This window comes from Pan troglodytes, chromosome 8 (genome assembly GCF_028858775.2).
Source record: "Pan troglodytes isolate AG18354 chromosome 8, NHGRI_mPanTro3-v2.0_pri, whole genome shotgun sequence".
Taxonomy (NCBI): domain Eukaryota; kingdom Metazoa; phylum Chordata; class Mammalia; order Primates; family Hominidae; genus Pan; species Pan troglodytes.
Genome location: NC_072406.2, coordinates 26,658,011 through 26,673,523, shown reverse-complemented (window position 1 = coordinate 26,673,523; position 15,513 = coordinate 26,658,011). Strand labels below are relative to the sequence as shown.

At 47.4% G+C, this 15,513-nt stretch overlaps 1 protein-coding gene across 14 annotated transcripts in view; it reads left to right on the top strand.

Moving 5' to 3' along the window:
- The window catches only part of FRMD4A (FERM domain containing 4A), a 688,079-nt gene that overhangs the window by 531,149 nt on the left and 141,417 nt on the right, over positions 1–15,513 (top strand). For all 14 annotated transcript variants that reach the window (XM_063781409.1, XM_054660740.2, XM_054660742.2 and 11 more), the window contains one exon: positions 6,051–6,143. In XM_063781409.1, coding sequence (XP_063637479.1) covers positions 6,051–6,143 — 93 coding nt within the window. The remainder of the gene's footprint in view (positions 1–6,050; positions 6,144–15,513) is intronic.

The following is a 15,513-nucleotide window of genomic DNA, read 5'->3' as shown; positions in this document are numbered from 1 at the left end:
AAAAAAACACTTTTTTTTTAAATTACCCAAGTGCAATGGTATGTGCCAGTAGTTCCAGCTATTCCAGAGGCTGAGACAGAAGGATCGCTTGAGCCCAGCAGTTCAAGCCTGCAGTGAGCTATGATTGCACCACTGCACTCCAGCCTGGGCAACAGAGTGAGACCCTGTCTCTAAATAGATAAACATATAAGAACTTCATCTCTTGCTTTGGATTTCTGTAGAAACTCATTCCATATGAAATTGCCTGTCTACAATAAAAACATCTAGAAGCTGGGCAGTGTCATTCTCCCCCTGGGTCTGGAAAGTGACGGATTCAGATAGACTTATCACACACCTGCATCCACCAGTAACTATAAACAAAGCGCTCCCTGAGGCCATCTCTATTGAAGGTGCCAACACTTGAACCAAAAATCTATTTGTTTTATATGTAGAAGCTAAAAGCAATATCTTAAATGAATGCGTCCAATTTCTATTGCCCGGAAGCAATTGCATATTTATTACTGACCTGACAGTTTGACCTACTGCAACCATAAACCAAATGAGCATTATCTTGCTCAGCTTTAAAGATAGTTATCAGTCACATAATAACAAAAATACTCTGAGTGGCTGCTGGGATGCTTTTTTTTTTTTTTTTTTGCATTATTATTGGCAAAGGCAATGAAGTGCATTCTCAAATGAAAAATCAATGAGAATCATGAAAACCAAGCTATCAGGCATCTCTTAGTTAAACTGTATTAAGGAAATGCTTCTTTACGACTTTGTGTCCCATTCCATCCTAATGCAAAAGAAACATAAAAGGTTTGAGGGAGGCACTTGATGTCAGGACTGTAAAAGGTTAAATAGGAAAGCAAAAGCCTTTAGCAGTGTGGAATTCTTGACCCTGTAGAGTACAGGAAATGTGACTTCGAGATGAGCAGAAAACAACATTGTAACAAGTGCTCCAGCCAAAAGTGGTGGCCCCAGAATTATGGTTTCCAGTTTGCTTTTTAATCCATCTTTCAGTTTTTGCCCAAATAGTGGGCAGTTTTCATAAGGGTCTTGGATAAGTCACATGTCCCTTCAGTCTGCCTTTATAAGCAGCCTTCATTGAGAGACTTTTACGAGCCTTTAAAGTGGAGGCAGCTGACCTCCTTCCTTCAGAGAATCCGAGGACTCCAGGTTTGGGAAAGTCTGCCTCTCCATTAGCCACTGGAGCCACGCAAGGCCACGCATCGTGATCCCGTCATGGGATTGGAGTGGACGAGTTCAAGCAGGGGAAGTGGAGGAAGGAAAGTCATTTGTTCTCAGCGGCCAACTATTCCATGTAGGATCATGTAGGGGTCATTCCAGCTTCCATGTTCTCTTTGCTTCCTGACTATTTTTTTTTTTTTTTTTGAGACAGGGCCCCACTCTGTTGTCAGTTGAGACAGGGCCCCACTGTGTTGTCAGGCTGAAGTGCAGTGGTGCAATCTCGGCTCACTGCAACCTCTGCCTCCCAGGTTCAAGCGATTCTCCTGCCTCAGCCTCCCAAGTAGCTGGGACTACAGGCACGTGCCACCACCACTGGCTAATTTTTGTATTTTTGGTAGAGATGGGGTTTCAGCATGTTGGCCAGGATGGTCTCGATCTCCTGACCTCGTGATCCACCCGCCATGGCCTCCCAAAGTGCTGGGATTACAGGCGTGAGCCACTGTACCTGGCCCATTTACTTACCTTCCTTTCTAGTCTATTTAATTGCTTGATAAATGTTAAACCAATAGATGGCCGGGAACAAAGGAATTGCCAGTCAGATTCATTGCTTAAAAAGTCATTCTTTTAGACAGTTTAATGTGGGGAATAAAGTTTTCTAGAGGGGGAATCCATCTGTCTGTTTGTCCTCTGTGGATGAAGAAGAATTGGCAGTGCGTAAACCCAACAGACTGGAATCCAAATGACATCTGTCTGTGTCCCTTCATGCGACATGTCCCCACCTTGAAGTTCATCACATGTGAATGGTGACCCCCAGGGACGTAAGTCTAATCTCTTGCAGTGTGTGTGGTCACTCATATGCCAGTGGAGTGGTATGAGGATATCTCAAGCCTGGACCATTGACTAATCTTGAATATTCCACAAATGGAATATTCTCTCTCTCTCTCTCTCTCAGGTCCTCCTTATTCTTTGAGCTGGTGGCCAGAGAAAAATCACTGTATTTTTGTATCATTCCAGTCTGTGGGTGATTGAAAGCCTTGTCTTGTGAGAATAATGAAAAGGTTATTCCCATCAGACTGTTTATCATAAAATATGGTAAGACAAAAGATGAATATTTAAGCCTACATTGTCATTGGATGGCTTGCTCTTGCAGGCAGTCATTCAAATCAATGAGCAAATACTTCTTTTGAGCACCTAACAGTTGCTACACACTGTGCTAGGTTCTGGGGGATAATTTCTATAAATGTTGAAAACTGATCGTTGAGAGATAGGTCATGTTTTTTGTTTGTTTGTTTTGTTTTTTGTTTGTCTCGCTCTGTCACCCAGGCTGGGGTGCAGTAGTGCCATCTCAGCTCACTGCAACCTTTGCCTCCTGGTTTCAAGCAATTCTTCTGCCTCAGCCTCTTGAGTAGCTGGGATTACAGGCATGTGCCACCACACCTGGCTAATTTTTGTACTTTTTTTTAGTAGAGATGGGGTTTCCCCATGTTGGTCAGGCTGGTCTCGAACTCCTGACCTCGTGATCCGCCTGCCTCAGCCTCCCAAAGTGCTGGGATTTCAGGTGTGAGCTACCTCACCCAGGCCAGGTCATATTTTTAAAAAATAACTAATTGTACAAGATTATGCCAAATGCCTTGAAGAAGACACAAACCAGAAGCCCTGGAGAAGTTTGAAAGAAACCCCAGACTTAGGCAATCAAGGAAGACTTCACTAAAAGTAAGACTTGAACTCAGCCTTGCACAATGGCTAAACATTCAGATAAAGGGATGGAGAGACAGTTCTCCAGTTCCAAGGAGGAGAGGCAGCATGAGTGAAGGCCAGGCGCATGCCATACACATGGTGTACTCGCAGGAGGCTGAGCCCCAAGAGAAGACCCACAGAGTTCGGGGCATTTTCAGAGGCAGGAAGGAAGTGGTTGCAGCTTGAGATAATTTGTCTGACACCTTCCAGTTGACCAGACATGCACACTTTCTCCTCATGAGGTAGATCTCGTGGCATTTTCCAGATATAAAAAGTCAACTGGTGCTGGGCACAGTCATTCACCTCTGTCATCCCAGGACTTTGGGAGGCCGAGGCAGGTGGATTGCCTGAGTTCAGGAGTTTGTCACCAGCCTGGGCAACATGGTGAAACCCTGTCTCTACTAAAATACAGAAAAATAGCTGGGCATGGCGGCCTGCGCCTGTAGTCCCAGCTACTCAGGAGGCTGAGGCAGGAGAATTACTTGAACCCGGAGGGCGGAGGTTGCAATGAGACTAGATCACACCACTGCACTCCAGCCTGGGCAACAGAGCAAGACTCCATCTAAAAAATAAAAATAAATTTTAAAAAGTCAGCTGGGGAAAATGAATGCATAGAGAGCAAGTTCTGTAGACTGCGAAGTGCAGAAATGGGTGAGCCCCTAGGGTGGGTGCTGTAAGGGTCGGAGGAGGACCCCCCCATCCCACCTGGTGTGTGGTGTGGGAAGACTTTCTGGAGCGGAGACATGAGAGCTGAGTCCTGCAGGATGGGCCGGACCTCACTGGGGAAGAAGGAAGGGAAGGGCCTACTGGGACGAAGGAACAGCATGAGCTAAGGAACAGAAGTTGGAAATATCATGGTACCTGTGGGGCATTATCAGGCATGGGCAGAGATGACATTGGCACCCAGGCCTTCTGTTTCCTGATCTTGTGTTCTAGTCAGAACAGAAGTTATCCCAGCTTTCTGGAAGAAGTTGCTCCTGTTATTTTACTTACAATATCTCTTCCATTTATTTATTTATTTATTTATGAGACGGAGTCTCACTCTGTCACCCAGGCTGGAGTGCAGTGGCGCCATCTCGGCTCACTGCAAGCTCCACCTCCCAGGTTCATGCCATTCTCCTGCTTCAGCCTCCTGAGTAGCTGGTACTACAGGCGCCTGCCACTATGCCCGGCTAATTTTTCTTATTTTTTAGTAGAGACAGGGTTTCGCCGTGTTAGCCAGGATGGTCTCCATCTCCTGACCTCGTGATCTGTCTGCATTGGCCTCCCAAAGTGCGGGGATTACAGGCGTGAGCCACCACGCCCGGCCTATTTATTCATTTTTTCTTGAGACAGAGTCTCTGTCGCCTAGGCTAGAGTGCAATGGCGCGATCTCAGCTCACTGCAACCTCCATCTCCCGGGTTCAAGCGATTCTCCTACCTCAGCCTCCCGAGTAGCTGGGATTATAGGCACCTGCCACCACGTCCAGCTAATTTTTTGTATTTTTAGTAGAGACAGGGTTTCACCATGTTGGCCAGGCTGATACCAAACTCCAGACCTCAAGTGATCCGCTCGCCTTCGCCTCCCAAAGTGCTGGGATTGCAGGCGTGAGCCACTGCGCCCAACCCTTTCATTAATTTTTTTTACTTTTCCTATATTCAGAGCAAGGTAATAAAAAGATAAAGTTAATGGAATTTTTTTATCCAACTGGAGATTCTTAGAAAGAGGAAAAACAGGCCAAAGTTCTTCAGGTGGTCACTATTCTAAGGCAGATCCAAAAGTCTTCCGTATAGCCACAGGTATGGGCTTTGTGGAGGGGGATTTTTTTTTTCTTGTGTGAAAGGTGCAGTTTGAGTGAAGCCTCAAAAAGGAGTTGGAAGTCACTCGTGTGTTTTCTCTCTTTCCTTTGTTGGAGGTTTAAGCATGTGCTGAGAGGAACAAGCGTTTTTAGACAATGATGCAGACATATTTTGTTTCTCATTATCCACAGTCTTTTGCACACATGCCACACAGCATTAGCTACGGGGGAAATGCAGTGGGGTCAGTTGGGTCTGTTCCATGTGACTTTACTCCATAAAGTGATTATAGGACTGTCTTCTCCAGGATGATGGGCTGACATTGGACACAGAGAGGAGGGAAAGGAAAGAGAGGATTCTTCAGCTTGGTTATTCCTTGACTTTGCCCCACTCTTCCAAGACCAGCCTCCGAGACGTGGCCCCCAGGGCTCTCCCTAGCCTCATGGCTTTCCACTCACAGGACACTAAGACCCTGGGGTCCTCCCTCACCCCGGAGCCTTTGCACGGGCTGGTCTTTCTGCCTGGAAAGTGGTTCCCCTCTGAGAATCTCTTGCCTCAGACTTCCAAAGTGCTGGGAGTAAAGGCATGAGCCACTGCCCCTGGCGGTAAGTTTAACGTTTTCAGACACTGTGTATGATTTGCTTTTCACTCCAGCAAGATGTCGTGAGGATTGCTAACATGTTCTCAAGTGTGCTTTCAGTCCTTCAGGAAAAAAGGCAGCTGGGAGTGTGGTAGAAAGGCGGTTCAGGACAAGAAGGAGAGTTCTGATTACATTTTCGTTTCAGTGTTTCCCTGGGAAACAGCAGGTCTCAATCCCTTTGCTTTCCAGTTCCTATTCTTCCCCTCACACCACACAGTATCCACTGCTGACTCGGTATCCCCTACCTAATCCCAATGGGTTCTTCGATACTGAAAAGCTAGTAATAAGGTGAAGGTGGCCGGGCACAGTGGCTCACGCCTGTAATCCCAGCACTTTGGGAGGCCGAGGTGGGCGGATCACCTGAGGTCAGTAGTTTGAGACCAGCCTGACCAACATGGTGAAACCCCATCTCTACCAAAAATACAAAAATTAGCCGGGCATGGTGGCTCATGCTTATAGTCCCAGCTACTCAGGAGGCTGAGGCAGGGAATCGCTTAAACCCAGGAGGCGGAGGTTGCAGTGAGCCAAGATCATGCCACTGCACTCCAGCCTGGGTGACAGAGCAAGACTTTGTCTCAAAAAAATAAAAACTAAAAAAAAATGAAAAATAAGGTGAAGGTTCAAATTTATCTAAGATCCAGCACGTTCTGCTTCATTTATACCTTCAACCCCAAAAAAACTTCTGCAAAATGCAAACCCCTAACCAATTTGTCTCTATTTTCTTCAGGGGACACTTAAACTGGCTTCAGCTAGATCGAAGAGTATTGGAACATGACTTCCCTAAAAAGTCAGGACCCGTGGTTTTATACTTTTGTGTCAGGTATGTACACCTGGTGTCTATACTTTTGCTTCTTTGTGTTTTTTATCAGAGAAATCTGGGAGGGCAGAGTGATTCCAAGGAAAGAGAGCTCAAGTTTGTCTTGGTTCATTGCCAGGGATAAAGGTTGTAGTAGAGCTACATGCCTCATAGATGGAAAGGCGGGGTGCGAGGGTGCAGGGTGTGCCTGTGAGTGTGCAAGGACGTGTGTATTATGCATTTGCACTAGGATGCTTGTGTGGAATGACGAGAAAAACTTTTTTCTGCACTTTTGGGGAGGGTCACATATCTCAAACAATGAGTATCTTATAGCATAGGCCGTGGGATTCTTTTTTGGGGGCAATTTGAAACTACATAATAAAAGCCTTTGTATTCTTTCCTTTTAGAGGGGATGCCACTTGAATCTCGTGAAACCTGGGTAGTTTATCCCAAATAGGAGTAGTCGAAACCCAGCAGCAAACCACAGGCCCATCTGCATTTCCTGCCAAGGGAGGTTACAGCTTAATAACATTTCAGAAACAATGGGCATTTTTCTATTCAGAAATCTAGTCTAAGAAATTTTGTTTTGTGTTTGCAAAGGGAACGATTTGTGGGCTATAGTGATTTAAATAGTTAATATTTGCAGCACACTTATGAAGACAACAGGACTTACCACTTCCGTTTGCAAAAGGTTGTGAGAAGCCAGAGACTGGGCAGGTCAGGGGTTCAGGGGCAAAGTCTGAATTGGTGGCAAAGTCAGAATCTGAGCCCCCAGTCCAGCAGCTCCGAAACACCCAGTCTATGGAGCCACCAGGTTCTTTCTGTCCAGAACCTTGATTACAACACAATTACAGAAGCATTAAGTTCTGATGCCTCAGTCTTTACATGGACACTAACACTTACACCCATGCCATACACTCTGTTCTTTGAAATATACTAACAGAAATTCAGGAGCGAGATACAAATGATATGCAATTCTGTCATTCCTAAAGAGCATGATCAGGAATGCACTTCCAGACATAGCCATCCTTAAGCCACACAAGGCATTAGAAGGGCTTCAAACGAGAGTTAAAGGGTCCACTTAACAGGCTCGAGTGTATGACTTTTCCTCAGCTGGCAGAGTAAATTTCAACTTGCGCTTAATGCGTTTTTGATTTGTTTAACAGCTGTGAACATATCCAAGCTCATCTTAGCTATTTCCATTACTGATGGGGATGATTTCAATGCCATATTCTCTTTAATGGTGTATACAGTTTCTCAGATTTATGGCAAAGCAACCATATAAAGCAAATAGTAACAATTCCTCTGGGAGGGGCAGGTGGTATCAGGCAGGACTCCAGTTGCGTGGAAGCAGGTCATTAACCTGTCATCGCAGGTGGATGAGTGCATTTACCATATATCAGGCTCTCCCCACCTCCCTGGTGATGTTCACCAACATTAGCCAAGAGGAGAAAATCCTGGGCTTGGCTGCCTAGTAGGTGTTTTTTCCAAGTGTCTGAATTATTTGTGGACGTCCTTGCAGGAGAGCTTGGGGCACCTTGACGTTGGTGGTGGAAGTGTCAGTCTCTAAGATACACAGATCTTTCCAAATCACTGCAAGCCTGTCTTCTATGCATAAAAGCAGGTAACCTAGCATTGCAGAGGTTAAATAGGTGCTAGCAATAGAGAGAATTGGGGAATGGGATGACTGAAGACCCAGATGTACCATCCACTTCTGATCCGTAGCCATAATAGACACTTCCACCATCCCCATTGATGGTCGACCAAAGCAGGAACCTCAAAGAACACTCCTTAGAGAGAAAAATTTCCAAATCCGCATTTAGGGACAGCCATTCTCCACTATGTCTTTATACACGCCATCTGGCAGAACGTGCTCCTCCTTCTCCAGCTCCTATGGAAGCAGATCTTTCTGGAAGTGTCACATTCCACTTGTTTCCTGCAGAGCCCCACCTGAGTACTTCAAACTCAGCAGGTCCAAAGCCAAATTTATTATCTTCTCTCTCCTCCCTTGACCTTCCATGGTCCCATCAAGTCTGTGGCATCGTCATCCACTCAGTCACATAGGCTACACATCTTGAAGTCTTCTGTCTTCTTCCTGGAATTTTTTAATTTTTTTTTTTTTTTTTTTTTTTTTTTGAGACGGATTCTCGCTCTGGCACCCAGGCTGGAGTGTAATGGCATGATCTCGGCTCACTGCAACCTCCACCTCCCAAGTTCAAGAGATTCTCCTGCCTCAGCCTCGTGAGCAGCTGGGATTATAGGCACCCACCACCATACCCAGCTAATTTTTGTATTTTTAGTAGAGACTGTGTTTCACCATGTTGGTCAGGCTGGTCTGGAATTCCTGACCTCAGGTGATCCATCCGCCTCGGCCTCCCAACCTAGAATTTTTATGTGCATTAATTCTCTGCTGCTGCTTCCAAAATCTCCCTCTGTACTGCCCTCTCCTCCTTATTACCTGAACTCAGGCCCTCACCAGTCAGTCGACCTATTGAAGCAGCCTCCAAGGGTGGGGTGGGGCTCGTCACCAGGGTCCCAGCCACAGAGGATCCCAGCACCCTCACTACCCTGAGTTCCCACTTCTTAGCTGGCCAAGAAGTGCAGTAACAAAACACCAATCATTTGTTTTCTCTAAGAGAGGAGGCAGATTCTCTGTATAGGTGAATTCCGTCTCTTTACCTTGCTTTTCATCCTGGGAAGAATCCTCTATTTATAACCTGACATCTGCCTAGGGATGCTCACGGGCAGTTTTCTCCAAAGGAGTGGTAAGAGAATCATCTTCATCAAAAGCCCAGAACTTGGAATAGGCTTGGGTCCATAAAAGAGCTTCTGTCCAGCTGGGTACCTTTCCAGTGTGTTTCTAAACAGAAGCACGGTTGGGCTCTGAGCAGCCTCCCCACTCCAGCCATGGCACCTGCATATCTTGATGCAGTCTGACTCCTAGATTCCTCAAATCCTTTCTCCTTTGGTGTAAATGTCTATATATTACATCTACATACCACATGTCTAGGTAGCCTTCGTTGGCAAAGCAGAATCGAGCCACCTGATAAAAGAGGGCCATGGTAGGCTGGGCATGGTGGTTCATGCCTGTACTTTGGGAGGGCAAGGTGGGTGGATCACCTGAAGTTAGGAGGTTGAGACCAACCCGGCCAACATGGTGAAACCCCACCTCTACTAAAAATACAAAAATTAGCTAGGAATGATGGTACATGCCTGTAATCCCAGCTACTTGGGAGGCTGAGGCAGGAGAATCACTTGAACCAGGGAGGCAGAGATCGCAGTGAGCAGAGATTGTGCCACTGCACTCCAGCCTAGGCAACAGAGCAAGACCCCATCTCACAAAAAAAAAAAAAAAAAAAAGAAACAGAGGGTCATGGAAAAGATAACTAACTACCTGAAGGTACATTTTAGAAAGTCAGAGAATGGAGGTACTAACACTGCATGGCTGAGTAACCCAGGTTGGGCTATTATTTGGGATTTATATATTCTTCTGATATAATACATATGCAAAACACCAGGCAGAATCATCACCTCCATTCAACGGATTAGGAAAATATAAGACCCAAATATATTAAATAACATGAATTGGAACTCAGAACCCCTCTCCATCCACTAAGCCAGATAGCATCTCCTCTATAAGCATTTCCTCTGCAGAGGCCCTGAGGCAAGTATCAGGCTGCAGGAGGCTTTGGGGACAGTGGAAGGGAGGACTCAGATCCTGCCTTCATTGACCCATCATTCAGCCTAAGAGGGGCCTGGTCCATCCAGTTTTTCAACCAGCAAATCACCAGGAATGATGCCAGGTGGCTTCAGGGTCTTAATAATTACCCAAAAAGGATAAAGACTGGAGAGGCGGGAACTATCCATTATTCAGCACCTGTCCATTGCTAAGGCTGATTGTTAATCTTTGCAGCAACCCTGGAAGCAGGTCTGATTATTCCGAATTAAAAAGAAGGAGATGGGGGCCCAGGATGGTCCATAAATTCTTCCCCAGCATGGCTAATAAGTTACGAAGGCGAGATGAGGTCTCATCTGTTCGGTCAGGTCTGACTCCAATCCTTGTGTCTGTCCTCCCCTACTGCACGCCGTCTGTCTCCACAGGGGAAAAGTGACATCCTCCTCCAATGTGGCATTTCCAAGAGATCCTGTGTATCCCTTCAGTGTGGCAGCCTGCCAAGACCTGTGGCCAGAGGTCTCCACTGCTCCCTGTATAGGCAGGGCCAGGAGCAGCGAAGTCAAAGGCGGCGACGCCAGCCCTCTTTGTGACCCACACTTGGCCATGTTTGCAGAACCAGCATCCTCCTGCAAAGATGGTGTTCAGGACAGGTGCACACCACCATGAGTTACAGAGCCACCGCCAGGCCTGCCAGCCTGGTTCCAGCACTACCCAACCCAGAGCTCCCCTGGCAGAGTGCCCCTGCACAGGGACAATCACAGTCACAGGTCTTGGCAGGCTGCCACTCTGAAGGGATACACTGGATATCTTGGAAATGCCACACTGGAGGAGGAAGAGCCATCTCAAATGGTAAAGCAAGAATTTTCAGGACCTGAGACATCTGCTGTTGGTCTCACTTGAGAAGGTCTTGCCATTTTCTGCATTTTCTGACACTGTGGACACCCGCCAGAAGGTATTCTTTGAACTGTGCTTTTCTGTCTCCTAGAAAGAAAACTTCAGGGTCCACTTGCACCTGGTCATCACCCTGAGCTGTGTCACTCCCGAGACTTACAAGCCCAAATCCACCATCATCCCAGCTGTAGCATGCAGCAGCCTGCTCACTGCTCCTCCTGGGCCGTTTCTGCATCATCATCCATGCCTTCATTTATGGGCTCACAGATGTCCCTTGAGATGTCCCTTGGCATAAGCACTGCTCTAGGAGCCAAGGACAGAGCAGTGAACAAAACTGATAAACCCTGTTCTCAGGCAATTTCATGTCCATTTCCTCCAGCTTCTGAGATCCTATCAGTCCTGCCTGTCCTATTTTTTTTTTGCCAATTCAGTGCAAATCCATTGTGCACCCTTCCAACTACTTCCTGACCCTGGACCACACCTCCCTTTGCTGCTCACACTTTCTCTCTCTCTCCCTTTTTCTCTCTCACACACACACCCACCCGCAGGGTTGGACTGGTCCTGCCACACACACACACACACCTTTTATTTCTACCCCCGAGCTTCTGAGTGTGTTCAGGAAAATGTTCATGCAACTTCAGGTTGGTTCATGGTTATTGTGATGAACCCCACACAGATCATCATATCTCTAGCCAGTTCTGCCAGGGGTGCCTGCTCAGGGTCTCTGTTCCCCACTATGGTTTTACCTCTTGCTTGAGGTCCCAGATACTCAAGGCTTTTGCTCTAAGAAGATGTTGCTGCTTCTGTTTCTGCAGAGAAAATAAAAGCCAGCACCAGGGAGCTCCTAGTCCTACTTCTTTATCCACAAACTTAATTGTATCTTTAATTGTGTTTTTGTGGCTTCTCAGTCCACTCACTGCACACACACAAATGCATGAGCGTCTCAGAGGAAGACCCTTAGCCCATCATCCAGCACACACTGATCCACGTGTACCTCAATCCCAGCCCCTTCCTTCACCTCACAGAGCTTCTCCCTCGAGCCTTTCCTCTCTTTTTCTCTATCTTCTCCTCCATGGATTCCTCCCCTTTGTGACCAGGTCCCAATCTAACTGAAGAAAACGCCCTCTGTGATGCACAGCCTCCTCCAGCCAGTGCCCTCTGCTACCCCTTCTGCTCTGCTCACAGCAACCGCCGAGAGATGGGTCTGCACTTGCTGTCACCCCCTCCCCACAGGCCTCTCATTCCTCATTCTGTGGCCGTCCAGCTTCTGGCGCCATCGTACCCCCTGGTCACTGGAGGTCTCTCGCCCCTAGCTCCACAGGCATGCTTCTGCCCTGCTCCCATGTGGCTTCTGTGGCTCTGGGCTCATTCGAACATGCTCCCTTTCAGTTCCCCCAGCTCTGTGGCACTACACTCTCCTGGGCCACCTCCTCTTTGTCCCCTCTGTCCCTGGCTCGGGGCAGGTTCCCTGCTCTGCTCTGCTGTCCCTCGAGCCCTGGTGTCCACGAGGTCGTGTCTTGCTTGTCTTCTCTCCCTGCACCTTCCCCTGGTGTGATTTCACCCCCATCCACAGCTGCCACTGCAGTCTCTTTGCTGGAGACTCTCCGTCCTCTGCCCCAGTCCTGACCTCTCTCCCGAGCTCCAGGCCGTCTCCACTGATCGGCATTTCCTCACAGATGCTGCTGGAATCTAATGATGTCGTCATCTTTCTGCCTCCAAATGTGCTCCCCTTTCGTTGTCACCTCCTTGTCTTTGTGATGGGCACCATCACCCATGCAGCCCCCAAAACCAGAGACTTGGGAGTCAACCTTGACCTCACCGCTCCCTCCCGCTTGCCTCCTCCTGTTCCCTCAGTCACTACTCGCTGTTATTCCTGCATCTTAAACAGCTCCCTATCCATCTCTTACTCTCCATACACAGCCTAATAGTAATTAGGGCTTCCATAAACCTCTCCTGGACTCAAGATCTCCTTGTTCATCTCTGCGTCTGGTCTTGACCCCTTCCAAACTCCCCTATATGCAGACACTGAGCATCTTTCTAGAATTCTCATCTGATCCTTGCTCATAATTTTTTTCCAGCTTCCCATTATCCTCAGAAAAGGACATCTTTAGCATGACTTGCATGACGTGACTTCTGCTTAACTGTCCAGCCTCACCTCTTCCCACTCCCCTCACCACACAACACACACACACACACACACACACACACACACACACACACACATTATAAGCAGCCAGCAGCGGTCAATATATGACCAAGAGCACCTTGAACTGCAAACCATTGTTTAGTGCTATAAGGCCTGGGAACACTGTCTCTCTGATATTGTTCACCAGGCAAGCTTTAGAAATAGGTCAAGAAAAAAATATAAGGAAAATATACACACCCAAGGAAGTCTGCATCGTGTGTGTGTGTGTCTGTGTGTGTGTGTTGTCTTTTCATAGGCACAACTTTGTGCTCAGATTGAAGCCTACATGTCTGGATTATTCTTTAATTACATATTCTTCTACCAAGTGTCCTGTAGTTCTGATCATCTCAACTCCTTGTAAGAAAATAAACAGAGATTAGATTTGCCTCTTCAGACTTTGAGTTTCACAGACAATAAACTGAAGCAAGCAGCAAAAAAATAAGAGAGGAGAAGTCTGATCGGGGAGGAAGGATTTTACAGCCAAGTCCACAGGCCGGATTCTTGGTATCTTCCCTGGCTGATGGAGACAGCAGCTGCTACTTCCTGTCACTCGCAATAACAATGATGGCATGGATCTAAAATGAGGTTCCTGCTAACCAGAACTTGCTATATTTCAGCTAGGTGTCCCAGTTAAGATTTTAGAGGCATTGAGATTCTAAGCATCAGAGGCTTGGCTGCAGAAACTCACAGCTTATTGCTTTCATTATCATGGCTCTTATTTGCCACCAAGAGTAGGCATTTTAAATGTGACATTTGTGTTCATTACAAAATGAAATCACTGGTCCATTTAATTAACACTTGCTGTAAATATTCAGTGATTCCCAAGTGCCCAGGGCTGGATGGGGAAGGGAAAGGGAGAGCAGGGGGAATGGAGGAGGAGACCTGGCTGATGTCATCTGGCTGGGCCCTTGCCATCTGACTAGGCAGTGTTCAGTCTGTTGCAACCAGAGGCTTTCCCTTGTCAAAGAAGGGGACGGGACTCCCCGAGGCTTTAGAGGCTGTTTAATATTTAATAAGCTCAAACACATAAACACAGAGCTTTCTCCTTCAGACTCTCTGATAAAATATTCTCGGGTCGGGATCATCTGAGCTAGTTTGGGTGGGCTGTTGCTTGTGGAGTCAGGAAACCTCTTAGCAAGGTCTGCGCTCCATCTAGAGTGTTCCTTTAGACTCAAATAGATGCCCTAAGATTCAGTCCTGCTAAATGTGCCCCAAAACCAGTTTAAAATGTAGGTCTGATTATGATTCAGCTGTGGTGAGGCCAGCAGATGAGGAGAGGACAGACATTGAAAAGATTGTCACTCAGTTCCTGGGAGGAGGGGCCACACCATGCCACGCAGGGCCACGTGGGAGGCATTGGGGTTAGTCAGGAGGCAGGGGAGCCGGGAAACAATTGGGCAAGAGCATTTTTTGTGGTTTCTTTGGGGAGGAACGGGCAAGGCTGGGAGAGCAGGCTTGGGATTGGCTAGTTTAAATAATTTCAGCGGGCTCTGCAGCATGGGGGCTGCCCCCTAGTTGTCTGGTACGTGTCCCTAGGGTGGTGAGGGCAGGGAAATAGTGGCCCTGGGTGTGAGAGCCGAGAGGTGGTGGGAGGGGTGGACCCTGGATCCATGGTGACATGTGGAAGTCTTGGGGTCTGGAAATTGGCTAACCCTGGCACCAGCAGTCCCTCCAGGCCCAGCAAGGTCACAGACATCCAAGCATCATAAAGCCATGGTCAATACACAGCCAGACTTGGAACTGTCCATGCAGACCCTCTGAATCCAAGACATAGCCTTCATTTATTTCCCTGGTTACCCAGAGACCTGGAATGTTCTTTGTGAACCCTGGAAGCACTCCCTGCTCCATGCTGGTAGTTAAGGAAATGCAACATTGCCACCTACTGCTGAGGCTCTCCTGAAAATCAGAAAAAGAAGCCTTTTTTTTTTTTTTTTTTTGAGACAGATCTGCCTGCCTCGGCCTCCCAAAGTGCTGGGATTACAGGCATGCCCGGCCAAAAACTATGCCCAGCCAAAAACTGGATTAAAAAAAAAAAGAAGAGGCTGGCCTGTAACCTGAGTACTTTGGGAGGTCAAGGTAGGATAATTACTTGAGCTCAGGAGTTCAAGACCAGCCTGGGCAACATAGTGAGACCCCAGCTCGACAGAAAATAAAAAATTAGTCAGCATGGTGGCTTATATCTGTAGTCCCAGCTATTTGGGAGGCTTAGGCAGACAGGTCACTTGAGCCCAGGAGGTCGAGGCTGCGGTGAACTGTGGTTGCACACTGCACTCCAGCCTGAGTGACAGAGCAAGACCCCATCTCAAAAAGAAAAAAAGAAAAAAAAATTTTGACTTTGAATCCAAACCATCAGCCCTCCCCATCTTCCCAGGAGGCTCTTGTCCCTGGTGCCCCCGGTGTGCACCATGCCTCTCTGGGCGTGCGGGTGGAGAGGTCTGAGCTCTGTTTCTCTGCAGGCATTTTTGACTCAGCAGTTCCCTGGCAGGGAGGGAAAGCTCAGGATGAGCTCCATACCCTCCCCTAACAGAACAATGATATGACAGGCCCAGAACTCACAGGGTTTTCCAGGCTGTCGTCTTGGTGATAAAAGTTAACAGGAAACTGCTTTCCACTTCCGTCGAGAGGAGGTGATTTTTTTTCTC